Below are 13,459 nucleotides of genomic sequence, written 5' to 3'. Positions count from 1 at the left end.
GGCGAGGCCGGGGCCCGGGGGGGGCTCGCGGGGCCCGGGGGGACTCGCGGCTCCTGCCTCGCTCGGGGGGCGTGAGGCGAGCGAGCTCTGCCCTGGCTGCTGCCGCCCGGGGCCCCAGCGTGGGCGAGGCCGACCCTCGCTTTTCCCGCGCGTTAAACCGTTTCTTCCCCGCTCTGAAGTGCCAGGAGCCGCCTGCGCCCGCACCTAAACGCCGCTGCCGCTTCTCTCCTGAAACTTCTCTGACTTTACCCTGTGTCGAGGGGGCAGTCAGAGGTAGGTTCGGTCAAAAGGGCTTCGAGCTGCAAAAATAAAGAGTAAATCCCCAAATCTTCTGCAGCTAACGTGCTTATCTGTGCAGGAGCTGGCGGGAGCCGGTGGATGTGGATCACACTTGTGTGCCGATGATTAGAAGTCGCTTCTTTTGGGGAAGCAAACTCTCAGGTGAGTTTATTGTCAGTATTTATGAAGGTATAGCTGAGCCTATACCTTTCAACTTGTTGAGTGGCAATAAAGTAGTTTCTAAGAGTCCTTTATGTCCTTCCCATTCTGTGCTTACGTGTAGTATTGTTCTTTTCATTTTCTTGTATATCAGCATTACAGATAACAGACAAGCCTGGAAAGGGGGAGTTGAAATACAGGGAGTGGGACACAATGACAGGACGCTGCTTTTTTTGCTCTTAAAACTTACTTGTCCACGTTAGGTTGCAAACTGTTTGCTGGAATGGTTTTGATATTGATTTTTATATTTTCTCCTTACTATCCTTTTGCCAAGTTACTTTGGCATTTCCCAGGCTGTATTTTGCAGGCATTTCTTCTGTGTTGTGGGGTATTCTACTTTCGCTGTTTAAATTTTGGATGCAGGTAGTCAGCTCAGCTAGTGCAGAAGTACTTTGAAGAATTGCCTTTGCCTGTGTGCTTTGCCCTCTTTGCTCTCAGTTCCTCAGATGTTTACTGCAATGATTCTTTTTTTCCTTAAACTACCTTTTGGTAGGTTGTAAAAATGTTCAGCGCAAGCCAGTCATCGAAAGCCCAGTTCCTTGATAAAGCACGCCAGGCTCGGGAGGAGCGGAGAGAGCTGAAGGAAAAAGAGCGAGCCGCCATTCAAATCCAAGCTTTGATCAGGAGGTTTCTCTGTCGATGCCGCCTGCAAAGGGAGATAAGGTGTGTGAAATTCTACCCTCCACGCTTTGCTCCTTTTATCTGGAGAGGTGTGCTTGACTTTTAACTGCCAATGATCATTTTCCTCACTTTCCTAGGAGAGAAGTCGAGGATTTCTTTGAGGCAAATGAGTCTGGCTCAAGTAAAAGAAGTGCTCTTTCTGTCTTCAGAATTGCTAGGAAACTGCTGTTCGTATTTAATCTTAAAGTGGACAAAGAGGTAAAATTGTTGCTCTGAAGTGGTTTCCTCCTTTGGGTTACATACTTAGCATCTTAAATATGTTTAAATTGTTGACCAGTGACCATGTAGGTTCCTACAATACATTTTGGCTTTGGAAATTTGATCTGTCTCTTAGTCCTCCTTGGAAAGGACTGTCTGTAGGGCTCGAATCAAAGAACTCTTGGATTTTTCATAGTAGTTCCCCATTCAGGGCTTAGTTTGACAGACGTTTTCCCTGGTGGCCATGCCAACTTCAGTAATTCAACAGTTCATGTTTTTGTGAGCTGCATCAGGAACGTTGTGGCAAGCTCACAGAGCTGTCCTGCCAGGGTGTAGGGGAAGGGTGAGGGCTGCTTATACTACAGCTGCTTTTCTGACTGTACCCTGAATTTGTGGTTTCAGGGTAGAGCTCTTTGCTGTAGTGTCTTTGTCTATGTGAAGATGGTATTTGCCCCAGGGACATGTTAGGGCTAATTATAAGTAAAACAATTGGAAAAGGAAAGGCTGTATTTAAATTGCAGGAGCAGTTGGTGTTTGGTTTGGCAGAGGGAAGGGGTATTTGGTTGGCTGTTTTGTTTTGTTTTTTTTAATCTCTGTCTCAACTAACGTCTCTTCTTTTGAGGAAGCTATGAGTACAACAAATGCTCTTCTCTGTTTTTACTGCATGAAAAACAAATGTGTGTATTGCATACAGGTTTTTTAAGTGCCTGGCATCCATTTGAAGTTCTGCATTTACAGTAACTACGTGCACCACTGAGATATGTCTGTTCTGCTTCCTCTTCTCCTTCCCATTCCAGCAGCAAGTCAGTCCCTTGCTGGGCCAAGGACTAGACTGTGCTCGTTTTTGGAGAATACTCTCAGTTAGGACAACCATGCTAGCAAAGTTCTGTAGCTCAGAAAGGCTTCATAAATACGTAAATGGTAAATACAACTGGACTGAAAGAGGAATTAAGGAGTTCTGGATATGAGCCCCAAGTTCAGCTGAGAGCCATGATGGTCAGCTAGAAAAACTGAACCCCAAGAGGACAGTGCTTTTCTTGGCTTCAGGCCATGCTGTCGAGGGAGGCAGTTTAGCTGGGAAGGCTGAGAAATTCCTACTGTTGATGAGTACTGTGTTCCAGGAGAGAGCTCTTCTGCAGAGCTGTAGCATGAAAGGTAGATGCGCTCTCAGAGAAGGAGCTGCTGGCACAATCCATGGGGAATATGTGTTTGGAGCATTTGTTCTGAGACAGAGGTACCTTGCTTCTTGCACTCTCTTCTGAGCTGTTTGTAATGCTTTTCCCAAGTAACTCTTAATGTAATTAGAACTGATATGACTCTTCTTTTTTTCTCAGAGATTTGAAAAGCTGTGCCGTTGTATTCTTAATAGTATGGATGTTGAGAATGAGCCCAAGGTCAGTAGGATTTTTTTTTTCCTTCGTTCTATGTGTGGGGAGTTAGGTTGGTGATATTTGAATTATTTAGCTTCTGAAAGCCCCCAAACATTGCTGAGGTTCCATGGGGAATGCTTGGACAGGTTCCTCAGTACCCCTCTGAAACTTTTAGTCTGTGTATAGCTATAAAAGATAAAAGGCAGTTTGTGTGCTTTGATCAAGTCAATTCGGGGGAGAGAAATAACTTGGCTCCACTGCTGGGATGAGCAGCGCACTGAGATCATTTTGTTACAAGGCTTCCTGGTAACGTGTTTTGCCAATCAGTAGCACAAATACCTACCGCGGCTCGCATCTGTTCCCTGCCGTCCTCAGGTGTGGTATGTGTCACTGGCACTCTCCAAGGATCTCACACTCCTGTGGATCAAGCAGATCAAAGATATTTTGTGGTTTTGCTGTGAATTTCTCAAGCAACTTAAGGTAAAAATAAATAAATTTCACTGTGTTTTGTCTCCCTACATCTAATGGTTCTGTAGTTTGGCACAGAACTAACCTGATTTATTAACACTGGTGTTTGTTATTGCAGCCTGACATCTTACAAGACTCCAAACTTGTCAATTTGCACCTCACAATGCTTGTCACCTTCACAGACACTCCTACATGGAAAATCCTGCGGGGAAAAGGTGGGTGCATCAATTCAATGTGTCATTTCAGTACTTTGTTTTAGTCACTGATTGGGACTTGCTTTTAAAATCTGCTGAGTGCTGTTTCTGCACCTTGCCTTCTCCCCATACTTTCCACAAAGGCTCATTATGCTTCTGTGCTTGCGCAGAGCACAGAGAGGCAGTAAGGATCCCTTGGGATTAGAGAAGGTATTTCCCTTCGAACAGCAGCAGCTCAGTGCTGCAAGTTTCTCATAGTCCTCCAAAGTCTCTCACACCAGAGCATTCAGAGTATAATGTCATGCGGCTCTGGCTCTGGGATTTTGTGGGAAATATGCGTAGAAGAGGTAGATATGTATAGTGAAGAAATGTGACTCTTATAGCTTAAATGATCCATTTTACTGGAACTTGATGTGGAATGCTGCTAAAATAGTGGTTTTTGCATAGGAGGGCAAGAAATTTTGGTAAGAGGGACTTAGGAATTGGCAAACTGTTTTATGGTATGTAAGGGAATAAACAGTGCAGCTGTGATACGGTTTTAGTAACATCGCTGTTTTATCCTTGAAGGTGAAACCCTGAGGCCTGCCATGAACCACATCTGTGCAAATATCATGGGACACCTCAATCAGAAGGGATTTTATTCTGTGCTGCAGGTCAGTCTGAGACTGATGTAGTTAGTGCTTCTATTTGTTCAAAACAAACCCCAATCCTGTGCTGTTGTTCTTGTTCTGAGGAAATTTTTATCATCTCTGGGGGCATGTGTCAGGCAGGAGGTGGACGTGGAGCACCGGTGATCTGTGCTTTTTTAATGTGGTTTCTGTTATGCCCCTGTTAACCTGAAGGCCTTCTAGTTCTGCCAAATGACTTGTAGCAGCTGTTTCTTTGTTGTTGTTGTTTGCTAGTTGGTTGTTTTCTCGGCTCTGAAAATGAGCACAATGTCCTTCAGGAGTAGTCATAAACCTTTTCTGAGCTCTGCAGTCTTTTTGTTGTTCTTACTGTTTTTTCCAGATTTTGCTAACTAATGGCTTGGCAAGATCCAGACCATCCTTGTCCAAAGGCTCTTTAACTGCCATCTTCTCCCTTGCATTGCGGTAAGACAGCCAGAGCTGCTTGGGGTGATGTGCAGCCAAAGTTGTCTTTATTGTGTTTCTGAAGATTTCTCACCCTGCCAGTCTCTCTTTGTGCCTTTGAGTGTATCAACTGGATGAAAGAAGCTGCTTTAAGCAAATAGCCTGCTCTGCTCTAGTCATTTTTCATCTCACAAAGCTGTAGGTCAGTAATAAGTGTTAGTGTAAGCCTAGACGTCGGAGCGCAGTTCCAGTATGGGATCTGTGTGCCCTTCTGTGGAGCCATCAGACGGGATTGGTATTCTCTGGATGGGAATGGTTGTGCCGCTTCGCAGTGAGCTGCTGATGCAGATGTACCTGTTATTCAGTTTCCAGGGGCAAATTTTGTCCCTGAACTGGGTGTAAGTCTTTCTAATGATTCAGTCTGTTCGCTTTTAAAGGGGAAAAAAAAAAAAAAAAAAAAAGTAAACTTACTTTGACCTCATCCCTGCAGAACTTATGTCTCTTCCCTTTAGAAATCTGCAGCCAGTACTGAGCGTTCTTAAGGCCGCAGTGGTTAATTTTGTGCCACTCTCCTTCCACAGCTGTCACTGCTGGGATCATGAGTATGTGATGTTCAGTGGCAAAACAATGGGTGTCCTTGAACAAGTCACTGAACTTCTGCCTAATGAAAACAGCTACTTAATTACTGACTTGATGACAGTGGGGAAAGGGGAAATTTCGGAGATGAACTGGATAATGTTTGGGGTGCTCTGGGTAGAACGGATGTGCTTGCAAGAATATTATGCTGTGAACTGTTTGGCTTACGTTCCCTTGAGTCACGACTGATTTTTATGAACTTGCTATGATAACAGAAGTGTAAGGAAACTTTTTTTCCAACAATTCCTCTTCATGAGAATAGAATCATCAGCCAGTCCAGAATGGCTCGGTTAGAATGACTGTTTTGTACACTGCTAGAGCAGACTTCTCGCACTCAAGTGTTTTTCTCTCTGTAGCCCTGTGGTTGCTGCACAGTTTTCAGACAATCTCCTGAGATCATTTCTGATACATATCATGTCTGTGCCTGCTATAATGACTCATCTTGCTACTCTAACACCTGAGGTAAGTGCATGATGTAATAGTACCAAAAGTCCGTTGGATATCACATAAAGCCACTTATTATTCCATTTTATCAGCTCTTAAAATAGAGCATTAGCATTTCTCTCTTTCTCAGTTTCAACTTTCTCTTTTGGAAGTGTTTGGTCCTTCTACCCTCTGCATTGTCTGGCCTTCTAATACCACAAAAGTTATTAATGCCAGATGGCTGATGAGCCAGACTGCCTGTGCTGGTAATAACATCGGAAGAATATTTCCAGTAATGGAAGTGTCCTTTAACTGTCTTAGCATGGTGAGGAGGGCTGCTCTTATGCCTTTGGTTGAACTTTGAAAGTCAGGGTTCTTCTGTTTTTCCACAGACTGATCCCTGTGGCTTGGGGAGGGTCATTTAATGCATTTTTCAGTTTCCCCCACTATAAAATGCAAGTGCTGCTCTTTGCTACTATCCTTTGTTTATTTTAATGGAGAACTGGGACTCCTTTTTTCACTCTGCCCAACATCTGGATCCTAGACCCAGATGTCAATTGAGGCCCATAACTATCGTGACACAGCTGCTACTTGTATGTGGACTCTTAGAATGTGTGCACACGCGTGCTCTCTTGCACGCTCGCTATCTCTCTCTTTTTTTTTTTTTTTTTTTGGTGCAGTCAGAACTGCAGCGTAGTTGAAGTCACAAATGTGCTTTCTGCTTGAGTAGATACATTCATGACTTTAACAAATAAGTCAATACTGGCAGGACTGGACGGACAGACGTAAAAATGGGATGTTGTTACAGAAACTTACTTCAGAGGCTTCTATAGTGAGTGTGTCCAGAGAAAGCTGCACTTTCCTTTTTAGGCCTGAACTGCTATTTCAGTTGTTACCTGCAGTGTGCCCATCCTAAAGAAAGTCTCGTGTGACACGGCTGGAATTTTTGCATGCCTTATTCCTTCCATCTCTGTTATGATAGAAGTAGCCAAAGCAGAAGTCAGTCTGTCATATGGAAAAGGATCGTGGTTGTAAATAGCAAGTTAATCTAATTTAGTGTGTCTGCTCCTCTGTGTAGCTCAGTGCAGGCAGAGGTGAGCTGTGTGCAAAATGTGCATGTTTTTGTAGACGGACAGCTGAAGGTCTGTCTACAACTAGAACATGGTGTATTCACCTCTAAGGGGTTTTCTTGGATAGCGTGGACTCCCACTTGCCTGTGATATTAGGAATCTATTTCTTAGGCCAGCTTCATGTCAAAGACTTGCTCTCTTCAGTGCAACAGTTACAAGTTGCTGCTTTATTCGGAAAGAATAGGCAATCCAGATCGCTAGTGGCAGGTCAGGTGCATTGTTTTCTGTGAGGCTCCTCAATCTCACTTGCAGTTTGTTAAATTCTGTCTTTCAGCGTCTGGCAGTGATAGAATCTCATGAACTCTTCCGCAAGTTCATCTTATTTTTAAGTCGCGAGGTCCAATGCCGAGATGTCTGTGTGTGCTTAGAGGGGAGCCACACTCTCTGCTTGTTGGGTAAGCACCTGTAAGACTTCTTTCTTACTGTGCTTGGAGGAGAGCCTTGAATCGAGTCTTCCTTCTCCATGGGTCAGAGTTGCCTCCTATCCACTGTCCTTTTTAATCCTTGCTTAGCTGGTTTCTAAAATAATAATTGAGGTTTATTTTAGGATACTGCAAGTATCATGTCATCATGCCTACCCATGAAGCATTGTCTCTCCTTAGCTTTTCACTTGGGCTCCAGGTGAATCTTGCAGCGTGGCAGACCTGAACCTAACCTGCCTAAATAGATGGGCTACTGAAATATTTAAGATCACATTTCTGTAAAAGTAACAAAAGGAACACTTGGAACTCGGGAAATAAATAACCATTGGTTGCATGTAGCTTGGATGGGAGGGGGTGGGATGGGGTGCAGCTGAGAAAGCTACAGGAGGATAGCAAAGTGACACATCACCTTGGTGGCTGATGCGTGCTGGAAATGGCTTGCTGTGGGGTAGCCTCCAATAGTCATTCTTCCCAGTAACCCTTCCGCAGACTTGAAAAGAGATAAAATGAACTCAAACCCCTTATTGTCTCTACTCGCTGTCCTGCAGCATCTGTTCCTCTTAAGTCTTTCTATGCTGCTTGTTCCTCCAGGTAACCTTGTGTACTTGGGCTCCTTGAATGATAAAGTCCTTGAGGAGGAGACAGCTCATTTTGTTGGTGTGCTCATTCACATGCTCTCCTACTGCCAGAAGTATGTTTCACAAAAGAAGTCCAACCTCACTCACTGGCATCCTGTTCTGGGCTGGTTTTCCCAGACTGTGGATTATGGGTAAGTGGAGAGAACCTTATGGTGATAGATAAGCTTTAAGTCTCTTTCTCTCTCTCTCYCTCTCTCTCTCTATGTATATATATATTTTTAAGCTGCAATGTGCTCCATGYTTTRTGAGGTGAACAGTGTGACACTGTGCAGAATAACTTCGTAGGTGTTTCAGGTTATATCTGCACTGTTTAAATTGCTACAATCATAATAGACTATTACATGAGGAAATTCAGTAAAGTGTAGACTGCTGAACAGTGGCAATACTGACACCCTCAACGTAGGAGCTGCATGTCAGCTCTTCCTATGAAGACCGGCTGCAGGGTGGGTGCTTTGACTAAATGTATCCACGTGCCACTGTCCAGTGTTTTCTTCCAGCCTCCCTTCTAACATGTCTCTCTAACTTGTCTTTTAGATTAAATGAGTCCATGCCTCTGCTGACCAAGCAACTGCAGCATCTCTGGGGAGTCCATATGATCCGCATCCTCTTCAGTGATGTGCTCAGCAAGAAGTTGCTGGAGAATCAGGAAATGGCTCAGTTGCCAGCACAGCCAATTTCCCCTCAGAACAGCCTTCCCATGAAGAGTCAGTTCTGGAGGGTTGCTTGTGTGTGTGTGTGCATGCGTACACATGTGTGTGTCTCTCTGTCTCATGGGAGTTTGACTTTCCCACTAGTCTGAAAGCTTTGAGTAATTTCTTGCAGCAGCTGCTGCTGCTACTTAGGAGAGATCATATCCCATCCTCACCTATTTGTAATTCCTGCTCAAACTGCCTCTATGAGCTGGGGCAAATCTCTTTCTTTGGTGCCATGAAAATATTTGCTTATTTTAATGTTTTTTTTTCCCCATTCTTTCCCAAGTAGCTGAATTGCTTACTGCATAGCTTATTATTTCTGAAGGCAAGATGGGGAGGCCAGCTTCCCAGGTGGAAGGCAAGGTGAAGCTGGTTTACGGGTGTGCCTGTGCTCTGCAGAAGAGTGTCTGGATTAAGACAGCTGTAATCTGGCTGTTTTCCAGCTGCTGCACATAAGACTAGATCCTGTGGCTTATTAGTTACTGCAGTTCTGTTGAGGATTTAAGCTCTAGAGTAATGGCCCCCTTGAAACCACCTTCTGCATTGCTAGCAGCTGCACAGTGTTCTGCCAAAAAAAATCCATGAAAACCTACTGTGCATGGAGTGACCTGTCTGCTAAAATCCTCCTCACCGTAGGGCTGTCAAGCAGCTGAGGGTAAGAAATGGTTTGGAATAGAACTTTTGTCTGCTGGGCCAATGTTCTGTGCGCTTCTTTGTTACCAGATCTTTTCAAGCGAGCTTTCCAGAAGTCTGCGTCTGTCCGCAACATTCTCAAGCCTGTCGGGGGCAAGCGAGTGGACTCGGCAGAGGTGCAGAAAGTGTGCAGTATCTGTGTCCTGTACCAAACCACACTCACAACGCTAACACAGATCCGCCTCCAGATACTCACAGGTCAGGGCACATATGTGCTTTTCAAATCACTTAAAATGGGGAGGAAAAAATGGATTTTTCTTATTAATTTCTCTTGACTTTGTTGGTAGTTTTATTACTGACAACATTTTATTGACTGGCTGGGTGGAAAGCTTGTTCCACCCTGAATCATACATCTGATCAATAACATTCATCATTTCTTTATCAAACATTAACTCTCCAGAATATGAATCGAAGCAAGTTTTCCTATAATGAAACCTTGCTTATTCTATATCAACCTTAAGACTGAGTCAGTGTTTTCGAGAAGGCTAGCAATATTAATCTTTATGTGCTATGTGAATGCTTTCATACATCTTCAGAACAAATTACCTGTCTAAGAATGGATGGAGGAGGAGATAAGCACTCTTTGGGTCTAGTGGCTAGAGTAGAGGAGTGAGTCCAGAGCTCTGGATGCTTTGTTTCTGGTTATAGCGCTGACCACAGGTACAACCCTATCCTGTGTGTTTTCACCTCTAAGATGGCTGTAATGATGACTGGGTCACAGAAGTTAATTCTTTTCTAAAATTGCAAAATGACTGGTGGGAAGGGGCTGCAGATATGCAGACTATTACTGCCTGATTGAAAGCTTTCTTTTGCTTCCCTTGTGACTGTACAACTCTTGTTAATGCAGACAAGTTTGGGAACGTGTGTGTGTTCCCTTCAGAAAAAGGGTTGTTTTGCAAAAGGATCTGTCAGCTCCAAGTCACATTTGTTTCTGTCTGCATGAACAAGCAGGCAGAACAAGCTTTGCTGAGTGTGCTTTATATTTTTCCTTTGCTAGGCCTCACTTACCTGGATGAMCTGTTGCCCAAATTATGGGCTTTTATCTGTGAGCTGGGACCACAGGGTGGGTTAAAACTCTTCTTGGAGTGCTTGAATAATGACACGGAGGAATCTAAGAGGCTGCTGGCCATGTTGATGCTCTTCTGTGACTGTTCCCGCCACCTTATCACGTAGGTAGCAAGCAGAGGTTGCTCTTTAGATTTGTAACGTGAAGCTCTTGTGTGTTCCTTAGGTTTCAAGAAGAATAGTTAAGGCATTACTGCCTTTGCATAGAGATAACCAGGCAAGGCAGAGTAAACAGAAGGCTTTTCTAATAAAGTCCTAAGAAACAGAAAGGGACTTCAAAAGGACTGCCCCATCAGCCTTGTGCTGCTTCTTAAGGGATTTACAGCTGCCTGACCTGGTAATGAAATATTACAGTATTGGCTAGGGAGGGGGGAAAGAAGATTTCTTCAACTGCTTATGGGCAATGATTGCATCGGACCAAAGTAAACACTTTGATGAACCCAGATGAGCATCGAGGAACAGTGGTATAGTGCTGCTGCAGGAATGCTCCCCAGCTTCGTTTCACAACTCCTTTGCTGTCTTGCTCATTGGCTTGCATAGCACAAAGGACAGGGGGAATTGGCCTTGCTTGTCAGCAGAGACAGTTTTTCTTAGCTTGGCTGATGAAAAAGCTTTCTTTGGGGACTAGTGCACAGGTCCTTTTTGCTATGAAGTATTGGCTTCGCTCATATCTCAGACCTTTCATGCTGTCTTTTGTTAGGATCAAATATTGATCAAACCAATAAATAAGGTTTAGTTGTTTATGGCTCTAGTTCCTCATGGGTGTCAGTCATCATAGGAATAAGAGCTGCTGCTAAAGGATAATGCCCTTATGAAAATTTCAAAAGGGAATTAAATTGACATTTGCATATTTGGGTTTGCTTTCTCTGATAGGATTCTTGATGACATAGAAGTCTATGAAGAGCAGATTTCATTCAAACTGGAAGAGCTTGTTACCATCTCGTCTTTTCTGAATTCCTTTGTGTTTAAGATGATCTGGGATGGAATCGTGGGTAAGTGCTTTTAGTAGCTTGAATTGAGGATACCACTGAACAATAAATGGCATTAATTTTGGAATTTGAAGCTTCTGCTAGTTAATGCTTTGCACAAAAACATAATGCACTGTGTGTGGCTTGGAAATATGTTCCAGTGTTTTGGTGTCCAGATACTGCTATCATGTTTGGCACTAAATACAATGCACTGCTCTATTTCAAATGAGAATTTGTGTACCAGACATGATGGGAATGTTAGTTTTGCCATCCAGAGACTTAAGTCTCGCATGACTGGACCACGTATTGGACAAGAATGTAATGTAATGTTTTGACAAAGCAGAGCAGGCTTGCTGGAGTCTCCATAGATGTATTGTCTGTAGATCAAAGAATGGTTGAAGTTGGAAGGGACCTTTGGATCTGTAGGCTGGTATAATTTGAGTACAGTTCAGTTCTGACAGCTGAATGATATAGTCCATTTCTGTTGTGATGGCTGTGTTGGAGCTGGCTGAGATGGCTTCGTGTGGCTAAGAGTTTCTCACTTTGGTCAGAGAAGAGGCTCTGTGTTTTCTGGGGGACACATAATCTTTTCCTTCCCTCTGAAGGCAGTGCAAGTTAGGAGAAACATGCCTTTACTATTAGCATGGGGCTGATGAGCAGCATGTTGCTCTTGGACACTCCTGTTGTCTAAGGTGCCCTAGACATTGCCSCTTTGTTCCTTTTGTTCAGAGAATGCCAGAGGGGAGACCCTGGAGCTCTTTCATTCTGTCCACGGCTGGCTCATGGTCTTGTACGAAAGGGACTGCCGCAGGCGTTTTGCTCCCGACGACCACTGGTTACGGAAGTAAGTGTCCCAGCCCAAGGCAAGGGCCACGTCCACCTGTGTGCTAGTCCTAGTGCATCAGCTCCCTTTTGGGTGGCTCTTTTGCGATCCCTTGCTTTAAATTGGTCTCTCTCTCTCTCATTCTGTCCRTGAGATCAAGATCAGAGCTGCTCCCTACATTGTTTACCTGCTTAGATTTAAGGACTCCCCTCCTATTCTGCTTCTGTTCTGTGCTGTAATTAGCTGCTGCTCGTGGGGAGTGATGCCTTGAAAAGTGACTCAGCACCTAACAGCCTGAGTGTCTCTGGTTTTGTTAGATGTGCACTGCAAGCTCAGGTCATCTTTGGGAGCATTATAGGTTTCCTCTCTCTTACCACTGGCGGTTTACCACACCTGGACATCTTTCAGGGATCTCTGAATCTGTGCCTTTCTTTGTAAGGGACCTCAAACCCAGCGTGCTCTTCCAGGAGCTGGACAAGGACAAGAAACGAGCCCAGCTGCTCCTGCAGTACATCCCTCATGTCATCCCCCACAAGAACGTGAGTGGGACGGGGCAGAGGATGGAGACTGAAAAGCCAGTGACCTAGGTGGTCCTGGGATAGAAGGGACATGTCTTCAGGGTTTCCTGGGTTGGAGCTCATGATTGAAATGCCAGTTAGACAAGGGTCTGTCTGGGGGTTTTTTTTGTTTTTGTTTTTTCCCCCTCACATATCTCCTCTAAACTGTCTTGGTTTCTTTCATTGGGAGAGAGCTTATTTGTGTGGGGAGCTGCTTAAACTCAGCCAGCAGTGCCTCGTGTGACCTTGGAAAGAGTCTGCATGCAGAAAGCTGGTGGTCTAGTAAATCTGCAGAGATGATGGTTTTTTACGTGGTGATAGGAGAGGAGCTTTTCCCTTTCAGTACTGTCAGGTACCCTGTCTCTTCCAGAGCAGGGCTTCAGGGGTTTCTCTGCCCAACTGGGGAACAAGGAAGCAGATCCCACTACTTCTAGTGAGTAGGTAGTAGTGGCATCAGTGAGCCTACTTGGGAACAGGACAACCAAGAGCTGCTTTTGGCATGTGTCAGAAGCCTCTGAAAGCCCTGCTGTGCTAGCAGATAAGGCTCGCTGTGGATGAAGACTTACAAATCGTTTTCATTTTTAAGAGGGTGCTTCTTTTCCGAAATATGGTTACAAAGGAGAAGGAGAAGCTTGGGCTTGTTGAAACCAGCTCTGCATCGCCTCATGTCACACACATCACTATCCGTCGCTCACGGATGTTGGAGGTAAGTGACTTGGCTTGCAGAAACCAACTAGCAAGCCGCTAATATGGCCTGACAAGGATGTGGTGTGAATATGTTTTTATCTTCTCTCTGGGTGCTGAGGAATCCAGTGCCAGTTCTGTCTCTGTTGGTGACAGTTCCAAGTTCAGTCGGACATGGCTGCTATTGGCAGCCCTGGGCAGGGAGGTCATTCCTGAATGTGATGAGCATTGTTGGAAGTTATTCAGAAC

The 13,459-nt window shown here is 44.5% G+C and overlaps 1 protein-coding gene across 8 annotated transcripts in view; it reads left to right on the top strand.

The window, feature by feature from the left end:
• Positions 1-116: 116 nt before the first annotated feature.
• UBE3B (ubiquitin protein ligase E3B) overlaps positions 117-13,459 on the top strand; it is a 25,201-nt gene continuing 11,858 nt past the window's right edge. For 4 of the 8 annotated variants that reach the window (XR_003252572.1, XR_003252570.1, XR_003252571.1 and 1 more), the window contains exons 1-19: positions 125-273; positions 359-441; positions 992-1,161; positions 1,257-1,377; positions 2,712-2,771; positions 3,123-3,227; positions 3,334-3,430; positions 3,977-4,062; positions 4,418-4,500; positions 5,472-5,577; positions 6,943-7,063; positions 7,682-7,859; positions 8,263-8,432; positions 9,144-9,311; positions 10,111-10,282; positions 11,052-11,170; positions 11,876-11,990; positions 12,409-12,508; positions 13,113-13,232. Coding sequence is in view for 5 of the 8 variants with exons in the window: in XM_026060259.1 (XP_025916044.1) it covers positions 1,001-1,161; positions 1,257-1,377; positions 2,712-2,771; positions 3,123-3,227; positions 3,334-3,430; positions 3,977-4,062; positions 4,418-4,500; positions 5,472-5,577; positions 6,943-7,063; positions 7,682-7,859; positions 8,263-8,432; positions 9,144-9,311; positions 10,111-10,282; positions 11,052-11,170; positions 11,876-11,990; positions 12,409-12,508; positions 13,113-13,232 (2,082 nt within the window). In the remaining 3 variants the exon portion in view is untranslated. The other 4 variants (XM_026060262.1, XM_026060260.1, XM_026060261.1 and 1 more) reach the window with 4 other exon arrangements.

Source organism: Apteryx rowi, unplaced genomic scaffold, assembly GCF_003343035.1.
Source record: "Apteryx rowi isolate R43461 unplaced genomic scaffold, aptRow1 scaffold_168, whole genome shotgun sequence".
Classification (NCBI taxonomy): Eukaryota; Metazoa; Chordata; class Aves; order Apterygiformes; family Apterygidae; genus Apteryx; species Apteryx rowi.
The sequence above is the reverse complement of the archived record's forward strand: the minus strand, read 5'-3'. Positions and strand labels throughout refer to the sequence as shown.